General features: G+C 44.7%; 1 protein-coding gene across 3 annotated transcripts in view; it reads right to left on the minus strand.

The window, feature by feature from the left end:
* The window catches only part of LOC133644942 (relaxin receptor 1-like), a 111,578-nt gene that overhangs the window by 26,351 nt on the left and 65,988 nt on the right, over window positions 1-19,239 (minus strand). For all 3 annotated transcript variants that reach the window (XM_062039704.1, XM_062039703.1, XM_062039705.1), the window contains 2 exons: window positions 3,636-3,719; window positions 3,392-3,497 (listed from right to left, as the gene is read on the minus strand). In XM_062039704.1, the coding sequence (XP_061895688.1) occupies window positions 3,392-3,497; window positions 3,636-3,719 (190 nt within the window). The remainder of the gene's footprint in view (window positions 1-3,391; window positions 3,498-3,635; window positions 3,720-19,239) is intronic.

The following is a 19,239-nucleotide window of genomic DNA, read 5'->3' on the forward strand; positions in this document are numbered from 1 at the left end:
TGGTCTGACGAGTCCACATTTCAAATTGTTTTTGGAAACTGTGGACGTCGTGTCCTCCGGACCAAAGAGGAAAAGAACCATCCGGATTGTTCTAGGGTGAAAGTGTAAAAGGCAGCATGTGTGATGGTATGGGGGTGTATTAGTGGTCAAGACATGGGTAACTTACACATCTGTGAAGGCACCATTAATGCTGAAAGGTACATACAGCTTTTGGAGCAACATATGTTGCCATCCAAGCAACGTTACCATGGACGCCCCTGCTTATTTCAGCAAGACAATGCCAAGCCACGTGTTACAACAGCGTGGCTTCATAGTAAAAGAGTGCGGGTACTAGACTGGTCTGCGTGTAGTCCAGACCTGTCTCCCATTGAAAATGTTGAAGGCTAAAATATGAGAAGGGAGACTGTTGAACAACTTAAGCTGTACATGCACCTGTAGCAGCACCAAGGCTAGCACCTGTCGCACCACCACAGCTAGCACCTGTCGCTGCACCACGACTAGCACCAAGGCTAGCACCAGCTCCACCACGCCAAGCTCCACGTCACATACCATTACCTTCACCACGCCAAGCTCCACGGCAGGTTCCTGTACCTGCACCATGGCAGGTTCCTGTACCTGCACCACGGCAGGTTCCTGTACCTGCACCACGGCAGGTTCCTGTAGCTGCACCACGGCGGGTTCCTGTAGCAGCTCCACGCCGCCAAGTGCAGCCCGTAGCAGCTCCATGCCGCCAAGTGCCGCCCGTAGCAGCTCCACGCCGCCAAGTTCCCCCCGTAGCAGCTCAACGCCGCCAAGTCGCCGCGCGTAGCAGCTCCACGCCGCCACGTCGCCAAGTGCCGCGCGTAGCAGCTCCACGCAGCCAGGACTCAAGCCAGGACTCAAGCCAGGACCAACAAACCAACCAAGACCTGCCATGTCAAGACCCGCCACGCCAAGACCCGCCACCTGCCGCACCACGCCAAGCTTCGCCGCCTGCCACGACGATGACGCGCCTGCCTCCTCGTCGGACACGGATGTGGCTGCTACCTGGTTGTCCGCCACGCCAAGTGCGCCCACCTCCTCGTCGGCCACGCATGTGGCCCTTCCTGGGTCGCCCACCTCGTCAGGTACAGCGGCGCTCTACGTGTCGCCGCCACCTGACTTTGCCTCGGTGGATTCGGGGACACTTGGTCTGGCGACCCACCGCCATGTCCACCTTCCGCCCTCCCATGACTCTTGATCTTGTTTTTGTTGGGTTTTTTTGGGACATCTGGGATCTGTCCTTAAGGGAGGGGCTCTGTCATGTCTTGGTGATCATGTTTTTGTTTGGCCATGTGCTGTTTGTTTTTTGGACTCTTTTTAGTTCCTGGTTGTGCACTCTTGCTTGTTTTGTTTCAATGACTACTCATTAGTTTCCCCTGTCTCACGTTTTGCACTCGCGCCCCTGTCACTAATCATGGCTGTATTATTTAAGCTTGCAGTTGCCAGGCAGTATGTCTGGCGACATTACCTCCTTGACACCCAAGCTATCTGATATCCTTACTACTCATGCCATTGTCATGCTGCCATAGTTTTCATGCTGCTCGTTTCTTGCCACATGAGTTTTGTATATTCTCGTTAAAGTAAGTGTTTATTTGTTTCATGTTCATAGTTTTATGCCAAAGTGCTAGTTTTGTTTTCTTAACCAAGTTTGTACTTCCGCCTTGTGCGCGCCTTTTGTTTCTTTTGTTAGTGTAAAAAAATAAATATGTCTTTACCTGCACGTCTTGTCTACTCCAACCTTCCTTGCAACTCGGGAAAACGAACAACCCATAGACCACGTCTTGACAGGGTCCACCTTTTGCAGCTATTACAGTTTCAACTCTTCTGGAAAGGCTGTCCACAAGGTTGCGGAGTGTCTTTATAGCAATTTTCCACCATTCTTCTAAAAGTGCATTGGTGAGGTCACACACTGATTGATGTTGGTGGAGAAGGCCTGGCTCTCAGTCTCCGTTCTAATTCATCCCAAAGGTGTTCTATCGGATTCAGGTCAGAAATCTGTGCAGGCCAGTCATGTTCATCCACACCAGACTCTGTCATCCATGTTTTTATGGACCTTGCTTTGTGCACTGGTGCACAGTCATGTTGGAAGAGGAAGGGGCCTGTTGCGGCGCACGCGCAGTTTGCTTCTCCCTCCTCTGCGGGAGCACCCGTCCTAGAGACTCCGCTGTGAGTTCCACAGGACACGCCCCCACGTTTGCCGCGAAGACCGCGCCCACGTGTCGCCGCAGCCGGAGACAATCTGCCATCTGCGTACCTGGACCTGATGAGAGGGAGCTGAATAAAGGACCAGTGGACCCAAGGATCCTGGCGGGAACTTAGTTTCTCAATGGTGAACCGTAAGCTTACTCTAGTTTGATGCCCTCTGCGTTTTCCCTCCGTGCTTGACTTCCTTGTTTGTCCTCCCTCAATGCCCTCCCGAGTTTTGCCCTTGGTGATTCCTCCGTTGTTTTCCCCTGTGGACTTTGGACTGCCTTCCTCGATCCTTAACCCTCGCCCGGACACGGACCTTGTCACTCCTCTCCTGCCTTGGTCCACCTGCCTGCCCCACGGACTGCCTCGTTCCTTTGCTCTCAACACTTGGTAACACGCACTTCAGCTAACTACACACGTAGCCTCACACACACACACAGGGTTTTGACACTCTCCATTTCCTTAGTTTAGTTTATTAGTTAGTATTGTTTATTATTATATATATTGAGTATATATATATATATTAAATTATTAAACATTACTTCCCCCTGGTGTCTGAGCCGTCATCTCCCCTTTGTTAAACCACAACAGTGGTTGCTCCAAACTGTTCCTACAAGGTTGGGAGTATGGAATTGTCCAAAATATTTTTGGCATCCTGGAGCATTCAAAGTTAATTTTACTGGAACTAAGGGGCCAAGCCCAACTCCTGAAAAACAACCCCACACCATAATTCCTCCTCCACCAAATTTCGCACTCGACACAATGCAGTCCGAAATGTAGCGTTCTCCTGGCAACCTCCAAACCCAGACTGGTCCATCAGATTGCCAGATGGAAAAGTGTGATTCATCAGTCCAGGGAACACGTCTCCACTGCTCTAGAGTCCAGTGGCCACGTGCTTTACACCATTCTTTCACAAATGTTTGTAGTAACAGTCTCCATGCCCAAGTGCTAGATTTTATACACCTGTGGCCGGGCCAAGTGATTAGGACACCTGATTCTGTTCACTTGGATGGGTGGCCAAATACTTTTGGCAATATAGTGTATAAGGAATAGTAATATTGGCTGCTTATTAATAAAGTACTTCTGATTCTGATTCTTGCACTGCAGCAGGCCCATAATTAACGTCTTAAAGCCACAGTACTGGAACCAATCGTTATCTCCACCCCGCCAACCTACTCACATCATGGTGACGTTGACGGCCACCGCTGGGACGTCGTGGAACTGCGCCCCTTCACAGTCCAGCTCCAGGTCCAGACACTGGCACGGCTCGGGAATACTGCCCAGCACTGCGGGAAGAGACGAGTCCCACGACATTTGAGACACGGTTGACATCGCTAATAAGACGCCTCCAATGACTGCATGCAAATATGTCATCATTAGCACTTCCTGTCAGTCGCTGCTAAACAAACAAGGCAAGAACTTACAGCACACGTTGGACTTTGTCCCCGTGTTGTGGCTCGGTATCCCAAAGTATTTGTCCAGGAGGTGAGGCCACCCGTTGTTGTCTCCTGGAGGACGGCAGAAGAAACACGTTTGCGATTAAAATCGACACATAAAAAAACGATAAAATCTTACGTGCCATTCAAAATCACTATGGAAACAAATAATGATGCAAGTATCCCTCTGCGTAGTTGGCATGACCCCGGGGTGCAGAGACGAGAGGTGCAGATGCAAAATAGTATTTTAATGATGAGGAATAAAGTAGCACCGGGGCGGCAGAAGCAAAGGTCAGTCAAAAAAGTAAACTAACAAAAAGCTCAACAAGTTTCAAGACACTTCCAAGTATGGAGGAACAAGAAGCGTGACATGGACTATTACGATGACCAAACTACACTAAACTCAGTAAGGTTGCTTGCTTGTTGTTGGTTAAAGTTTATTTTAAACATGTACCCGTATTTTTCGGACTATAGGGCACACCGGATTATAAGGCGCATTAAAGGGGTCATCTTATCATTATTTTTTTCTGAATGTGAAAGACTATTTCTGGGGCTGAGGTTGCTGAGGTAGTTAAAAAGCTCCTCGGTGGCAAGGCCCCGGGGGTGGATGAGATCCGCCCGGAGTTCCTTAAGGCTCTGGATGCTGTGGGGCTGTCTTGGTTGACAAGACTCTGCAGCATCGCGTGGACATCGGGGGCGGTACCTCTGGATTGGCAGACCGGGGTGGTGGTTCCTCTCTTTAAGAAGGGGAACAGGAGGGTGTGTTCTAACTATCGTGGGATCACACTACTCAGCCTTCCCGGTAAGGTCTATTCAGGTGTGCTGGAGAGGAGGCTACGCCGGATAGTCGAACCTCGGATTCAGGAGGAACAGTGTGGTTGTCGTCCTGGTCGTGGAACTGTGGACCAGCTCTATACTCTGGGCAGGGTCCTTGAGGGTGCATGGGAGTTTGCACAACCAGTCTACATGTGTTTTGTGGACTTGGAGAAGGCATTCGACCGTGTCCCTCGGGAAGTCCTGTGGGGAGTGCTCAGAGAGTATGGGGTATCGGACTGTCTGATTGTGGCGGTCCGCTCCCTGTATGATCAGTGTCAGAGCTTGGTCCGCATTGGCGGCAGTAAGTCGGACACGTTTCCAGTGAGGGTTGGACTCCGCCAAGGCTGCCCTTTGTCACCCATTCTGTTCATAACTTTTATGGACAGAATTTCTAGGCGCAGTCAAGGCGTTGAGGGGATCTGGTTTGGGGGCTGCAGGATTAGGTCTCTGCTATTTGCAGATGATGTGGTCCTGATGGCTTCATCCGGCCAGGATCTTCAGCTCTCGCTGGATCGGTTTGCAGCTGAGTGTGAAGCGACTGGGATGAGAACCTCCAAGTCCGAATCCATGGTTCTTGCCCGGAAAAGGGTGGAGTGCCATCTCCGGGTTGCGGAGGAGACCCTGCCCCAAGTGGAGGAGTTCAAGTACCTGGGAGTCTTGTTCACAAGTGAGGGAAGAGTGGATCGTGAGATCGAAAGGCGGATCGGTGCGGCGTCTTCAGTAATGCGGACGCTGTATCGATCCGTTGTGGTGAAGAAGGAGCTGAGCCGGAAGGCAAAACTCTCAATTTACCGGTCGATCTACGTTCCCATCCTCACCTATGGTCATGAGCTTTGGGTTATGACCGAAAGGACAAGATCAGAGGTACAAGCGGCCAAAATGAGTTTCCTCCACCGGATGGAGGGGCTCTCCCTTAGAGATAGGGTGAGAAGCTCTGCCATCCGTGGGGAGCTCAAAGTAAAGCCGCTGCTCCTCCACATCGAGAGGAGCCAGATGCGGTGGTTCGGGCATCTGGTCAGGATGCCACCTGAACGCCTCCCTAGGGAGGTGTTTAAGGCACGTCCGACCGGTAGGAGGCCACGGGGAAGACCCAGGACACGTTGGGAAGACTATGTCTCCCGGCTGGCCTGGGAACGCCTCGGGATCCCCCGGGAGGAGCTGGACCAAGTGGCTGGGGAGAGGGAAGTCTGGGCTGCTTAAGCTGCCGCCCCCGCGACCCGACCTCGGATAAGCGGAAGAAGATGGATGGATGGATGGATGGTGAAAGACTTCCTTGTGGTCTACATAACATGTAATGATGGTTCTTTGCTCAAAATATTGCATAGATGATGTGTTACACATCATTTTCAAGTCGCTTTCTGACAGTCTCTTCAGGATGCGCCGTTTTGTGGGCGGTCTTATTTACGTGCCTCCACTTGGACAGCGTCATCTTTGTTGTAGCGGTGTAGCGTGCAAGGACGGGAGTGGAAGAAGTGTCAAAAGATGGAGCTAACTGTTTTAATGACATTCACACTTTACTTCAATCAGTAACGGAGCAGCATCAGACATCCGTGGCTCACTAGTGCAACAACAACGCCCGAAATGTGTCTGACTGGAACTCTCTAATAACTAAAGTTCCTTGGGTGAATAATGTTAACTCACTACACCGGTATGTTTTAGTGCTTTCATGGCGAGTTTATTGACAGATATAAGTAAGAACTTTACACTACTTTATATTACAAATGGCAACAGTGGAGGATGAATGTCACATAACAAGAAGATAGAGGAAAAAGAAGACGCTTATCGAATACGATGTCGTCACGGACTACAAAGGCGGACGGGCGCAAATTTTCAGGATTTATGCAGATCCCAAATACAGCTCAGCAGGTAGCAGAAGGTACAAAAAGTTGCTTTTGCATAATATTGTGAAACAAAACACCAGATAATATGTCTTACCTTATACACACACCTTAATAATACTCCTATGTTGAAGCACAGTACAATCCATCAAGTGGTGTGGCTTCATAGCTTACCAAAGTCCTACTAAAACATTTTGACGGATTTTTGAGCACCGTGTGTAATGTTGTATATTTTCAATGGAACATTTAAAGTTTTGGTGTTGTTAACTTGAGTCATATTGCAGTCTACACATATATCTTATGTTTGACTGCCATCATATTGCAGTCTACACGTATCTCTTATGTGTGACTGCCATCTACTGGTCACACTTATCATTACACCATGTCCCAAATAAAATAGCTTCAAGGTCAGTAAGCAATAATATATATATAAATATAGCAATAATTATTCCGTACATTAGGCGCACCGAGTTATAAGGCACACTGTCGAGTTTTGAGAAAATGAAAGGATTTTAAGTGCGCCTTAAAGTGCCAAAAATACAGTATAAAGTTTCAATATGATTTGTTCAATATTTTCATTTATTATTTAATAGAGCTGTGAATCTTTGGGAACCACACGATTCAATTCGAGTCTTGGGAATAATGATTCAATTCAGAATCGATTCTAGATTCAAAATCTATACTTTTTTAATAACATTGTGTGCCAGTTCTATGATTACCTACGTTCCTCCAATAAATATATAAACAGCTCTAACACATTTCTATATTACCTAAAAGAAAACTGGTTTTGTTTGATAAAATTCTACCACAACATTTAATGAAGTCAAATACAAATAAGGGAACAAGAAAAGTATCCCACACTTTTCTTTCCTAAAGTAAACATGCACAGCAAACATGGGCATCTACTGTACATCAACAATATGATTAGCTGTGGCTGTATGGGACGGATAAAAAAAATAAATTAATAAAATAAAATGTATTTTTGATTTTTTTTAATCGTTACAAATAAGAATCGCGATTTACTCGAAAATAGATTTTTTTTGACACCCTTAATATTTAATCATACACTTTCTCCACTTCATAGCAATTACTGGCACATACTGTATGTTCACTTCCTGTTCTTAAGTGGAACACAATTAACATCCATGAGTTTTAAATACAGCACTTCTCTTCATATATAGCCAAGTCTTGTACCTTGAATCTTATTGAAGTGGTAAATAACCCATTTTATTTGGCCAACCCGCGGCATGTGGCTCTTTAGCAACGCCGTAGTGGCTCCCTGGAGCTTTTTCAAAAATGTAGGAAATTGGAAAAAGATGAGGGAAAAAAATAAATGTTTTGTTTGAATATGAATCCTGGAGGAGGACAAACATGACACAAACCGTCCTAATTGTTAGAAATCCCACTGATTATATTAAACATGCTTCACCGTTTTGTCCTACTAATTACGGCAGTCCTTTACGTACAACTTTCTCCGACGCTGCCACAGTAAGACGTGTTTTGTGTCACGTGTGTAAAGGATATCACCACATGGGCTCAGGAACACTTCCGAAAACCACTGTCAGTAACTACAGTTGGTCGCTACATCTGTAAGTGCAAGTTAAAACTCTACTATGCAAAGCCAAAGCCATTTATCAACAACACCCAGAAACGCCGCCGGCTTCGCTGGGCCCGAGCTCATCTAAGATGGACTGAAGCAAAGTGTAAAATTGTTCTGTGGTCTGACGAGTCCCTATTTCAAATTGTTTTTGGAAACTGTGGACGTCGTGTCCTCCGGACCAAAGAGGATGAGAACCATCTGGACTTTTATAGGCGCAAAGTGTAAAAGGCAGCATGTGTGATGGTATGGGGGTGTATTAGTTCCCAAGACATGGGTAACTTACACATCTGTGAAGGCACCATTAATGCTGAAAGGTACATACAGCTTTTGGAGCAACATATGTTGCCATCCAAGCAACGTTACCATGGACGCCCCTGCTTATTTCAGCTAGAAAATGCCAAGCCACATGTTACAACAGCGTGGCTTCATAGTAAAAGAGTGCGGGTACTAGACTGGCCTGCCTGTAGTCCAGACCTGTCTCCCATTGAAAATGTGTGGTGCAATATGAAGCCTAAAATATGAGAAGGGAGACTGTTGAACAACTTAAGCTGTACATCAAGCAAGAATGGGAAATAATTCCACTTCAAAAATGTGTCTCCTCACTTCCCAAACCTTTACTGAATGTCGTTAAAAGGAAAGGCCATGTAACACAGTGGTAATAATGCCCCTGTGCCAACTTTTTTGCAAAGTGTTGCTGCCATTAAATTCTAAGTTTATGATTATTTGCCAAAAAAATAAGAAGTTTCTTAATTGGAACATTAAAAATATTTTCTTTGCAGTCTATTCAATTCAATATTAGTTGAAAATGATTAGCAAATCATTGGAATTTGTTTTTATTTACCATTTACACAACGTGACAACTTCACTGCTTTTGGGTTTCGTACTATGTATAAATGTGTAACCATTTTGTACAAACAAAAGCCATTTCTCTGGAGTTTATAAACGCCCACGGCTACTATCCAACATAATCTTTGGAATCAATGTGCATGTAAACCAGCAAAATATAATCAATTTACCTCAGCTATAAGTAGAACATTTTTTATTTTACTTCTAAAGCAGAGGTAAAAAATCCTTCCAGCAAAATATACAATTTGCCTTATCTCTAATGCTGAAACGTGCATGTCAGAGTTAAGCATGGGACTCATTTATCTACACCATTGTTTCATCTTTGCATGCCGCTGTTGGCTTCAAATATGCTAATTGGGTTTCCAATGTTTGGCAGAGCGTTGTGTTTGCAAAGAAGCCCCCGGTGGACGCTCGCATAAAACCTCGGCCTGTGTGTGCGCAAATACAAGATCTTCGCCTGGGGGAAAGAAATCAATTTATTTGGAAAGTGGTCTTTCAGTGGAGTAATTTAATGTCAAAGCATGACATGAAATTACTCCTGAACGCCGTAAGTACTGTTCATCACGCTGCTGCATTGTTAGGATGGATTGCACATCACAGCTGTGAAGATGACAGAACAGGTCAAGCGGATAAAATGTACAGGGAACAAACCGACTTTGAGAAATTGTTTGACAAATGCAGCTAGATGTAACATATCCATCACTGTGATGAACTCGAAGACCTCTATGAAAAATACAATCGAAGGACCCAGATTTCCTGCGCGGGTCACCGGAGCCCCCCTTTGGAGCCAGGCCCGGAGGTTGGGCACGATGCTGAGCACCTGTCCCCATGGGGCCCGGCCGGGCACAGCCCAAAGAGGCGACGTGGGTCCCCCCTCCAATGGGCTCACCACCCATAGCAGGGGCCATAGTGGTCGGGTGCAATGTGAGCTGGGCGGCAGCCGAAGGCAGGGCACTTGGCGGTCCGATCCTCAGCTACATAAGCTAGCTCTTGGGACGTGGACCGTCACCTCGCTGGGGGGGGAAGGAGCCTGAGCTAGTGCGCGAGGTGGAGAAGTTCCGGCTAGATATAGTCGGATTCACTTCGACGTACAGCAAGGGCTCTGGAACCAGTTCTCTCGAGAGGGGCTGGACTCTCTTCCACTCTGGCGTTGCCAGCAGTGAGAGGCGACGGGCTGGGGTGGCAATTCTTGTTGCCCCCCGGCTCAAAGCCTGCACGTTGGAGTTAAACCCAGTGGACGAGAGGGTAGCTTCCCTCCGCCTTCGGGTGAGGGGACGAGTCCTGACGTTTACGCGCCAAATGGCAGCTCAGAGTACCCACTCTTTTTGGATTCACTCGAGGGAGTACTGGAGAGTGCTCCCCCGGGTGATTCCCTCGTTCATACTGGCAACGACAGTGAAACCTGGAGAGGCGTGATTGGGAAGAATGGCCACCCGGATCTGAACCCGAGCGGTGTTTTGTTATTGGACTTTTGTGCTCATTACAGATTGTCCATAACAAACACCATGTTCAAACATAAGGGTATCCATATGTGTACTTGGCACCAGGACACCCTAGGCCGCAGTTCCATGATCGACTTTGTAGTTGTGTCATTGGATTTGCGGTCTCATGTTTTGGACACTCGGGTGAAGAGAGGGGCGGAGCTTTCTACCGATCACCACCTGGTGGTGAGTTGGCTGCGATGGTGGGGGAGGATGCCGGACAGACCTGGCAGGCCCAAACGCATTGTGAGGGTCTGCTGGGAACGCCTATCAGTCTCTATTGTCAGTGAGAGTTTCAATTCCCGACTCCGGAAGAACTTTGAACATGTCACAAGGGAGGCGCTGGACAGTGAGTCCGGGTGGATGATGTTCTGTACCTCTATCGTCGAGGCCGCCGATTGGAGCTGTGGCCTCAAGGTGGTTGGTGCCTGTCGTGGCGGTAATCCTAGAACCCGCTGGTGGACACCAGGGGTGAGGGATGCCGTCAAGCTGAAGAAAGAGTCCTATCCGGTTCTTTTGGCTCATAGGACTCCAGAGGCAGCAGACAAGTATCGACAGGCCAAGTGGTGTGCGGCTTCAGCGGTCGCGGAGGCAAACACTCTGACATGAGAGGAGTTCGGGGAAGCCATGGAAAACGACTTCTGGACGGCTTCGAAACGATTCTGGACCACCATCCGCCACCTCAGGAAGGGGAAGCAGTGCAATGTCAACACCGTGTATGGTGGGGATGGTGTTCTGCTGACCTCGACTGCGGATGTTGTGGATCTGTGGAGGGAATACTTCGAAGACCTCCTCAATCCTACCAAAACATCTTCCTATGAGGAAGCAGTGCCTGGGGAATCTGTGGTGGGCTCTCCTATTTCTGGGGCTGAGGTTGCCAAGGTAGTTAAAAAGAGTGGATCGTGAGATCAACAAGGGGATCGGTGCGGCGTCTTCAGTGATGCGGACGCTGTATCGACCCGTTATGGTGAAGAAGGAGCTGAGCCGGAAGGCAAAGCTCTCAATTTAGCGGTCGATCTACGTTCCCATCCTCATCTATGGTCATGAGCTTTGGGTTATGACCGAAAGGACAAGATCACGGGTACAAGCGGCCCAAATGAGTTTCCTCCGCCGGGTGGCGGGGCTCTCCCTTAGAGATAGGGTGAGAAGCTCTGCCATCCGGGGGGAGCTCAAAGTAAAGCCGCTGCTCCTCCACATGGAGAGGAGCCAGATGAGGTGATTTGGGCATTTCGTCAGGATGCCACAAGTAAGCCTTCCGAGGGAAGTGTTTAGGGCACGTCCGACCGGTAGGAGGCCACGGGGAAGACCCATGACACGTTGGGAAGACTATGTCTCCCGGCTGGCCCGGGAATGCCTCGGGATCCCCTGGCAGGAGCTGGGCGAAGTGTCTGGGTAGAGGGAAGTCTGGGCTACTCTGCTTAGGCTGCTACCCCCGTGACACAACCTCGGATAAGCGGAAGAAGATGGATGAATGGATGGATGGATGTTTTAATTTATAGTTTTGTTAAGTTTTCAGAATTTGTGACTGAAGTTCTTTTGTAGCTGAAAGCTGATCCTGTACTGTTCCTTCTTTAAAATAATTGATCTTTCTTTGTATACACGACTTTACAGATGTGGACACCCATGGCTTATTGTTGGGATATATTTTCACCTTCTTGCAGGGAATGATTATGTCCCTACAAAAAGCAACATATGAAGAGACAACTTCTACTTTACTGTCCAGATCGTCTCCACTGGACTCAGTAAGCAAGTCCCAGTCAGTGCAGTCGTAACACTCCTGCAAACAGAGAGTCTGACCAGACTTGTATTTCATCTTTTTTGTGTGTATTATTATACAGTATATATTGTGCATATATATATATATATATATATATATATATATATATATAATAAAACAGAGCAACATTACCCCCTTGTGGAACTGTGCCGTCACTACTCCCCCTGTATACATAACACACAAAGTTGGATGCTTTGTAGTAAAAAGTGATATTTTTCATTTATGTTTAGTACCTGTAGCATCGTAGTACCTAAACAAAGTTCTCTATATTCTAGAAACAGTTCCATCATTTGGGAATTTAGAAAAAAAAAAAAAAAAAAAAAGTTTTTTGCAATTTTCTGATAAAAAATATATATATATATTCATTTGGAATAATCATTTATTTTTGTAAAGAAAGTTTAAAATGAAATTTTAAATTAAATGTCATCTATTACATGTCATCTAAATATAGGTGTATTTAATTTAAAATTGATTTATAATTTTTTTAAATATTTGAGAAATGTTTTTTTAAATGTTACATAATTTTGATTACTGATATATTTGTGGAAACATCCTATATTTTGAGTAGAAAAAAAAGTTTAATTTTTCTAGAAAAAGCTCCATAATTTGGAAAAACACGTATTTTTGACAAAAACATTTTTACATTTTAAACAAAAAAGTTGGTTATTTTTTTGTGTTTCGAGAACAAGTTTCATTTTCTACTAAAAAGTGTATATAAAAAAAAGTAATTTTGTATATTCAAAAACTTTTTTTTTCTTGAAAATGTATATTGACTTAATCCTCATAGAGTATATTTTAGTGGTCGTAATAGTTACGTCGGTGCTTCTCAATTATTTCCTGTTACGCCTCCACTAAGAAGAGGTGCTAGCATAATTTGTCTATACAATTGTTACAAGTACACTTTTGCATAACATTAAACCCTTATATACATTAAAGCAAACCAAAAAAATACAGTATATCAATTTACAAAGAGTAACTTTAATATTGTTTTTTAATCCACGACAGAAAATATTTTAAGAGCATTAATTTGCTTGAGTTAAAACATCATTATTTAAACTATAAATATTTTTTGACCGACTTGAACCATTTGATACTAAAAAAAAATAAATTCAATAAACCTAAACAAACATTAATACATTCCAATTGATCAGCAACATTAACTTAGGCGCACAATATATGAAACACTTTTACTTGCAAAAACAACTTGTTTACAAAACACATTTTAGTACATCTTATTGATCACTCTAATAAGAGATTTACCCTCAGAGACAACTTCAGTCTTTTGCTATAAATGTTTAAAAAATTCTGCCATAACGACTAAACTAGAGAGTACCTTCTCAGACGGTCCCAGACCTACTTAGGGATTAGCTTAATGAGTGGATTTGCCACTTGTGCTGCAGTGAGCACTCAACACAAGAATAGATGAGAGCCCTGCGGTTCATTGAAGACAAAGAAAAGAAAAACAAATATGCACTGTATGTCTGACTCATGGAGGAACACAATACTTCGCTTAGTGACCGAATAGTCAGGATTTAATGCGTTCCTTTGATGATATATACGATCCCTGTTTCCATAAAGTTGGGAAATTGTGTTAAATGTAAATATAAACGCAATACAATGATTTGCAAATCATTTTCATGTTCAAACTGATAAACATTTTTTTTTTGTGCAAATAATCATTAACTTTATAATTTGATGGCAGCAACACGTGCCAAAGAAGTTGGGAAAGGTGGCAATAAATACTGATAAAGTTGAGGAATGCTCATCAAACACTTATTTGGAACATCCCACAGGTGTGCAGGCTAATTGGGAACAGGTGGGTGCCATGATTGGGTATAAAAGTAGATTCCATGAAATGCTCAGTCATTCACAAACAAGGATGGGGCGAGGGTCACCACTTTGTCAACAAATGCCTGAGCAAATTGTTGAACAGTTTAAGAACAACCTTTCTCAAGCAGCTATTGCAAGGAATTGAGGGATTTCACCATCTACGCTCCGTAATATCATCAAAGGGTTCAGAGAATGTGGAGAAATCACTGCACGTAAGCAGCTAAGCCCGTGACCTTCCATCCCTCAGGCTGTACTGCATCAACAAGCCACATCAGTGTGTAAAGGATATCACCACATGGGCTCAGGAACACTTCAGAAAGCCACTGTCAGTAACTACAGTTGGTCGCTACATCTGTAAGTACAAGTTAAAACTGTCCTATGCAAGGCGAAAACCGTTTATCAACAACACCCAGAAACGCCGTTGGCTTCGCTGGGCCTGAGCTCATCTAAGATGGACTGATACAAAGTGGAAAAGTGTTCTGTGGTCTGACGAGTCCACATTTCAAATTGTTTTTGGAAACTGCGGACGTCGTGTCCTCCGGACCAAAGAGGAAAAGAACCATCCGGATTGTTCTAGGCACAAAGTGTAAAAGGCAGCATGTGTGATGGTATGGGGGTGTATTAGTGGCCAAGACATGGGTAACTTACACATCTGTGAAGGCACCATTCATGCTGAAAGGTACATACAGCTTTTGGAGCAACATATGTTGCCATCCAAGCAACGTTACAATGGACGCCCCTGCTTATTTCAGCAAGACAATGCCAAGCCACGTGTTACATCAACGTGGCTTCATAGTAAAAGAGTGTGGGTACTAGACTGGCCTGCCTGTAGTCCAGACATTGAAAATGTGTGGCACCTGCAATGTGAGAAGGGAGACCCCCGGACTGTTGAACAACTTAAGCTGTACATCAAGCAAGAATGGGAAAGAATTCCACTTCAAAAATGTGTCTCCTCACTTCCCAAACCTTTACTGAGTGTTGTTCAAAGGAAAGGCCATGTAACACAGTGGTGAACATGCCCTTTCCCAACTACTTTGGCACGTTTTGCAGCCATGAAATTCTAAGTTAATGATTATTTGCAGAAAATAAATAAAGTTTATGAGTTTGAACATGAAATATGTTGTCTTTGTAGCATATTCAACTGAATATGGCTTGAAAAGGATTTGCAAATCATTGTATTCCGTTTATATTTACATCTAACACCATTTCCCAACTCATATGGAAACGGGGTTTATGTGTGTATATATATATATATATATATATATATATATATATATATATATATATATATATATATATATATATATATATATATATATATATATACTCCCGAATTTTAGTGCCCCCTCCCGAAAATCTAAAATGTGCTCTCAGAGAAAATATAAAAATAAAGTGTTGCATATTGATATTTATCTGTTTTTATATATATTTATTGTGAGAAATCATTAAGATGATCAGTGTTTCCACATAGATAAATATCATTAATTATTAATAATAACATAGAGTTAAAAGTAAATTGAGCAATTTGGCTATTTGTGGCAATTTATTTAAGTGTGTATCAAACTGGTAGCCCTTCGCATTAATCACTACCCAAGAAGTAGCTCTTGCTTTCAAAAAGGTTGGTGACCCCTGGTTTAGCTATATGTAGCTCGCTACTGCCCATCACCGCGTGTTTACTTGTGCAAAAGCTCGTCAGCCAGTAAACATATACAAACCCCGTTTCCATATGAGTTGGGAAATGGTGTTAGATGTAAATATAAACAGAATACAATGATTTGCAAATCCTTTTCAAGCCATATTCAGTTGAATATGCTACAAAGACAACATATTTCATGTTCAAACTCATTAACATTTTTTTTTGTTTTGCAAATAATAATTAACTTAGAATTTCATGGCTGCAACACGTGCCAAAGTAGTTGGGAAAGGGCATGTTCACCACTGTGTTACATGGCCTTTCCTTTTAACAACACTCAATAAACGATTGGGAACTGAGGAAACTAATTGTTGAAGCTTTGAAAGTGGAATTATTTCCCATTCTTGTTTTATGTAGAGCTTCAGTCGTTCAACAGTCTGTTTGTCCCTGGACGCCGAGATGAGCGGTCGCACTCTCTTTCGCTCCCGATCGGGAATTCAAACAACTGCTCGGATGATCCCACACTTCCTCCTTTTTCTACTGTGGATCACGGATTTATATTTTAAACCTCCTCAGATACTTTACCCTCTTGAAAATGAGAGTCAAGAACGCGAAATGGACATACACAGTGACTTTTATCTCCACGACAATACATCAGCGAAGCACCTTGGCTTTGGAGCTAACGTGTTAGCATCGTGCTTGTCTGCACATCGAGGCAGAAGAAACATGCCCCTGACTGGAAGGATAGACAGAAAGTCAATAATACTACTATTACTTCTACTATCAGGAGACACTGAACTCAACCCTGGACCTGCAACAACACGGTTAATGTTGTCCCGACTGGCGAAGACTAGCAATGCTACTGCTAGCGTCGCCATCGAAGCTAACTCGGCTACCGGCTCATCTCAGCTCAAGCTCACCTGTGCTCCAGCGATCGGCGGCTCAGCGAAGGACTTCGCCCCGTTCATCGACACGGTCGGAGGCTCGGCGGCGGCGGTGGAGGACGACCCAGTCATCGGAGAAGGCAGCGACTCAGCGGCGGTGAACGACGCGGCGGCTGCGGTGGACGGCGACCCAGACATCTGTGATGGCGGGGAACTGCACGAGATGGCGGGGGTCCATGCGGCCTCTCCCCGGTCCCAGACGGTCGAGGACGCGGCATACACAGGATTTAGAGGCGCCTTTACACAGACATTTTCGTTGTTCTCTTTCTCTTTGTCTTCAAAAAAGCCCGCCAAAAGGAAATCCACCCCCACCCCCAGCAACCCTACCTGGCCTCCCCCTCTCCAACTCCGCCCCTCCCCCTCCCTCCCCCTTCACCTGGAGGACGATCAATATGCCTCCCTCTCTCTCTCCTCTCTCTCCTTGCTCTCCAACTTCAACAGCAATAATAACCAACAATTTTTCTGGTCAGTACCACAACACAGCGGACTCTGATGCTCTTTTTGGTTCCGGTGGACTACACATCATCCACCTTAATGTGAACAGCCTCTCTGGAGCCAAACTTGACCAAATCAGAGAAATGTTCCTCAACACGAAGGTAAAAATCTTGTGTTTCTCTGAAACCAAATTTGATCAAAGTATTTCTGACTCAGAGATAGAAATAGAAAACTTTTCGGTTATCAGAAAGGATAGGAATAAACACGGTGGGGGCGTTTGTATGTATATTCACCAGGATATTAAATACATAACTCGCACTGATCTTAACCACAATGACCTGGAATCTGTGTGGGTGGAAATCAAATTTAAAAACGCTAAGCCGGTACTAATAGGGACTGTTTATAGACCCCCTAATCAGAGTGATTTCTATGGGGCTTTGGAAGAATGCTTGGCAGGGACAGACAACGTGGAGAAAATTATAACTGGGGATCTGAACACAGATATTCAACGCAAAGATGCGCCTGTCTTCAAATCCTTCAGCAAGTTTTGTAATCTGCACGGTCTTTCCCAGCTAATAGCGCTACCTATAAGGGTGTGTGATTCCACCCAATCAACCATAGATCTCATTCTCACTTCAGACCGGCCTAAAATAAAAAATAGTGGGGTCATGATCTGTGGTCTTAGCGACCACTATCTAACCTTCTGCACCCGCAAAATAGCTAAACCTAAAGCCAATGGCCACATAACAGCCCAATCCAGATCCCTCAAAAAATACTCCAATGACAATTTCAATTTAAAATTAGATGAGTGGGACTGGTCCCCTGTGCTCGCGAGCAACATGGTCGATGTTGCTTCGGATCGCTTCAAAACAGCGTTCCTAAAGATACTACCGTAATTTCCGGACTATAAGCCGCTACTTTTTCCCCTCGTTCTGGTCCCTGCGGCTTATACAAGGGTGCGGCTTATTTACGGCCTGTTCTTCTCCGACACCGACGAAGAGGATTTCGGTGGTTTTAGTACGCAGGAGGAAGACGATGACACAATGATTAAAGACTGACTTTTCATATACCGGTAGGCTGGTTATTTTGATAACGTACAGACGAGCACTTTGTATTACTTTGCACCGTTGTATTATTTGTACTCTGCACGAATGCTGTTCGCCATGTCAAAGATGTGAAAGTTTGATTGAATGATTGAAAGATTTATTGTTAATAAATGGGACGCTTTGCGTTCCCAAACAGTCATCTCTGTCCCGACAATCCCCTCCGTGGTAGCAGGAACCCCTATATACTACGCTAATTACACATCAAAACCCTGCGGCTTATAGTCGGGTGCGGCTTATATATGGAGCAATCTGTATTTTCCCCTAAATTTAGCTGGTGCGGCTTATATTCAGGTGCGGCTTATAGTCCAGAAATTACGGTAAATGACATGGCTCCCGTGAAAACAGTCAGGATCAAAGCCCGCTCGGAACCATGGATGAATCCGGATCTATTAGCTGCCATAAAAGACAGAGACAGGAAATACTCTGAATACCAAAAATGTAAAACAGAAGTAGATAAACAACCCAATAATATCAACCTCAAATTACTCCTTTCAACTCTCAAAAAGCAATGCAATAAATTAAGAAATAAGTCAACCAACCTGACTAAATCCTTAAAAAAAAATTACATTAACGACAAAATAGAGGAAAACACAAATAAGCCACGTGAGCTCTGGAAAATTCTCAACAACCAGCTTCCTGGTTGCAGCCAGAAACTTAAAACAAGACTCACCAACATCAGCATCAAGGAGGGTGACTCCCTCAATACAGACAAAATGGAGGTAGCAAGCAGACTTAACACCTTTTTCACCAGCATAGCCGCAACTCTTGTCAACAAGCTGTCCCACCACTCTGGTCGCTTTGGTGTAGAACACATTAAAGCCTTCTACAGAAAGCTAGGAGTATCCAACGATGATTTCACATTAGAAATGGTCACAGCTGATGAGGTGTTTAAAAAAATTGAGCGCGCTCCACCCTAACAAGGCCACCGGCCTTGATAATATTCCCTCCAGATTCCTCAGGGACTCTGCCTCCGTCATTGCCCCGATCATCACGCACATAATAAAACTCTCAATTACACAAGGCCAAGTACCAAAAGATTTTAAGATAGCAAGAGTGACCCCCCTTTTTAAAAAAGGAAGCAAATTGGAACCTGGCAACTACCGACCTGTTTCTATTCTCAGTTCCATTTCGAAAGTAATGGAGAAAATAGTTTATGAACAGGTGGATAGTTACCTTGCCACTAATAAACTCATGTACAAATTCCAATCCGGCTTCAGAACTAACCACTCCACTGACACAATTCTTACATTCTTGCATGCTTACTATAGTCTGTCAGCATTTCAGTT

The sequence above is a fragment of the Entelurus aequoreus genome, linkage group LG28, assembly GCF_033978785.1.
Source record: "Entelurus aequoreus isolate RoL-2023_Sb linkage group LG28, RoL_Eaeq_v1.1, whole genome shotgun sequence".
NCBI classification, from domain to species: Eukaryota; Metazoa; Chordata; class Actinopteri; order Syngnathiformes; family Syngnathidae; genus Entelurus; species Entelurus aequoreus.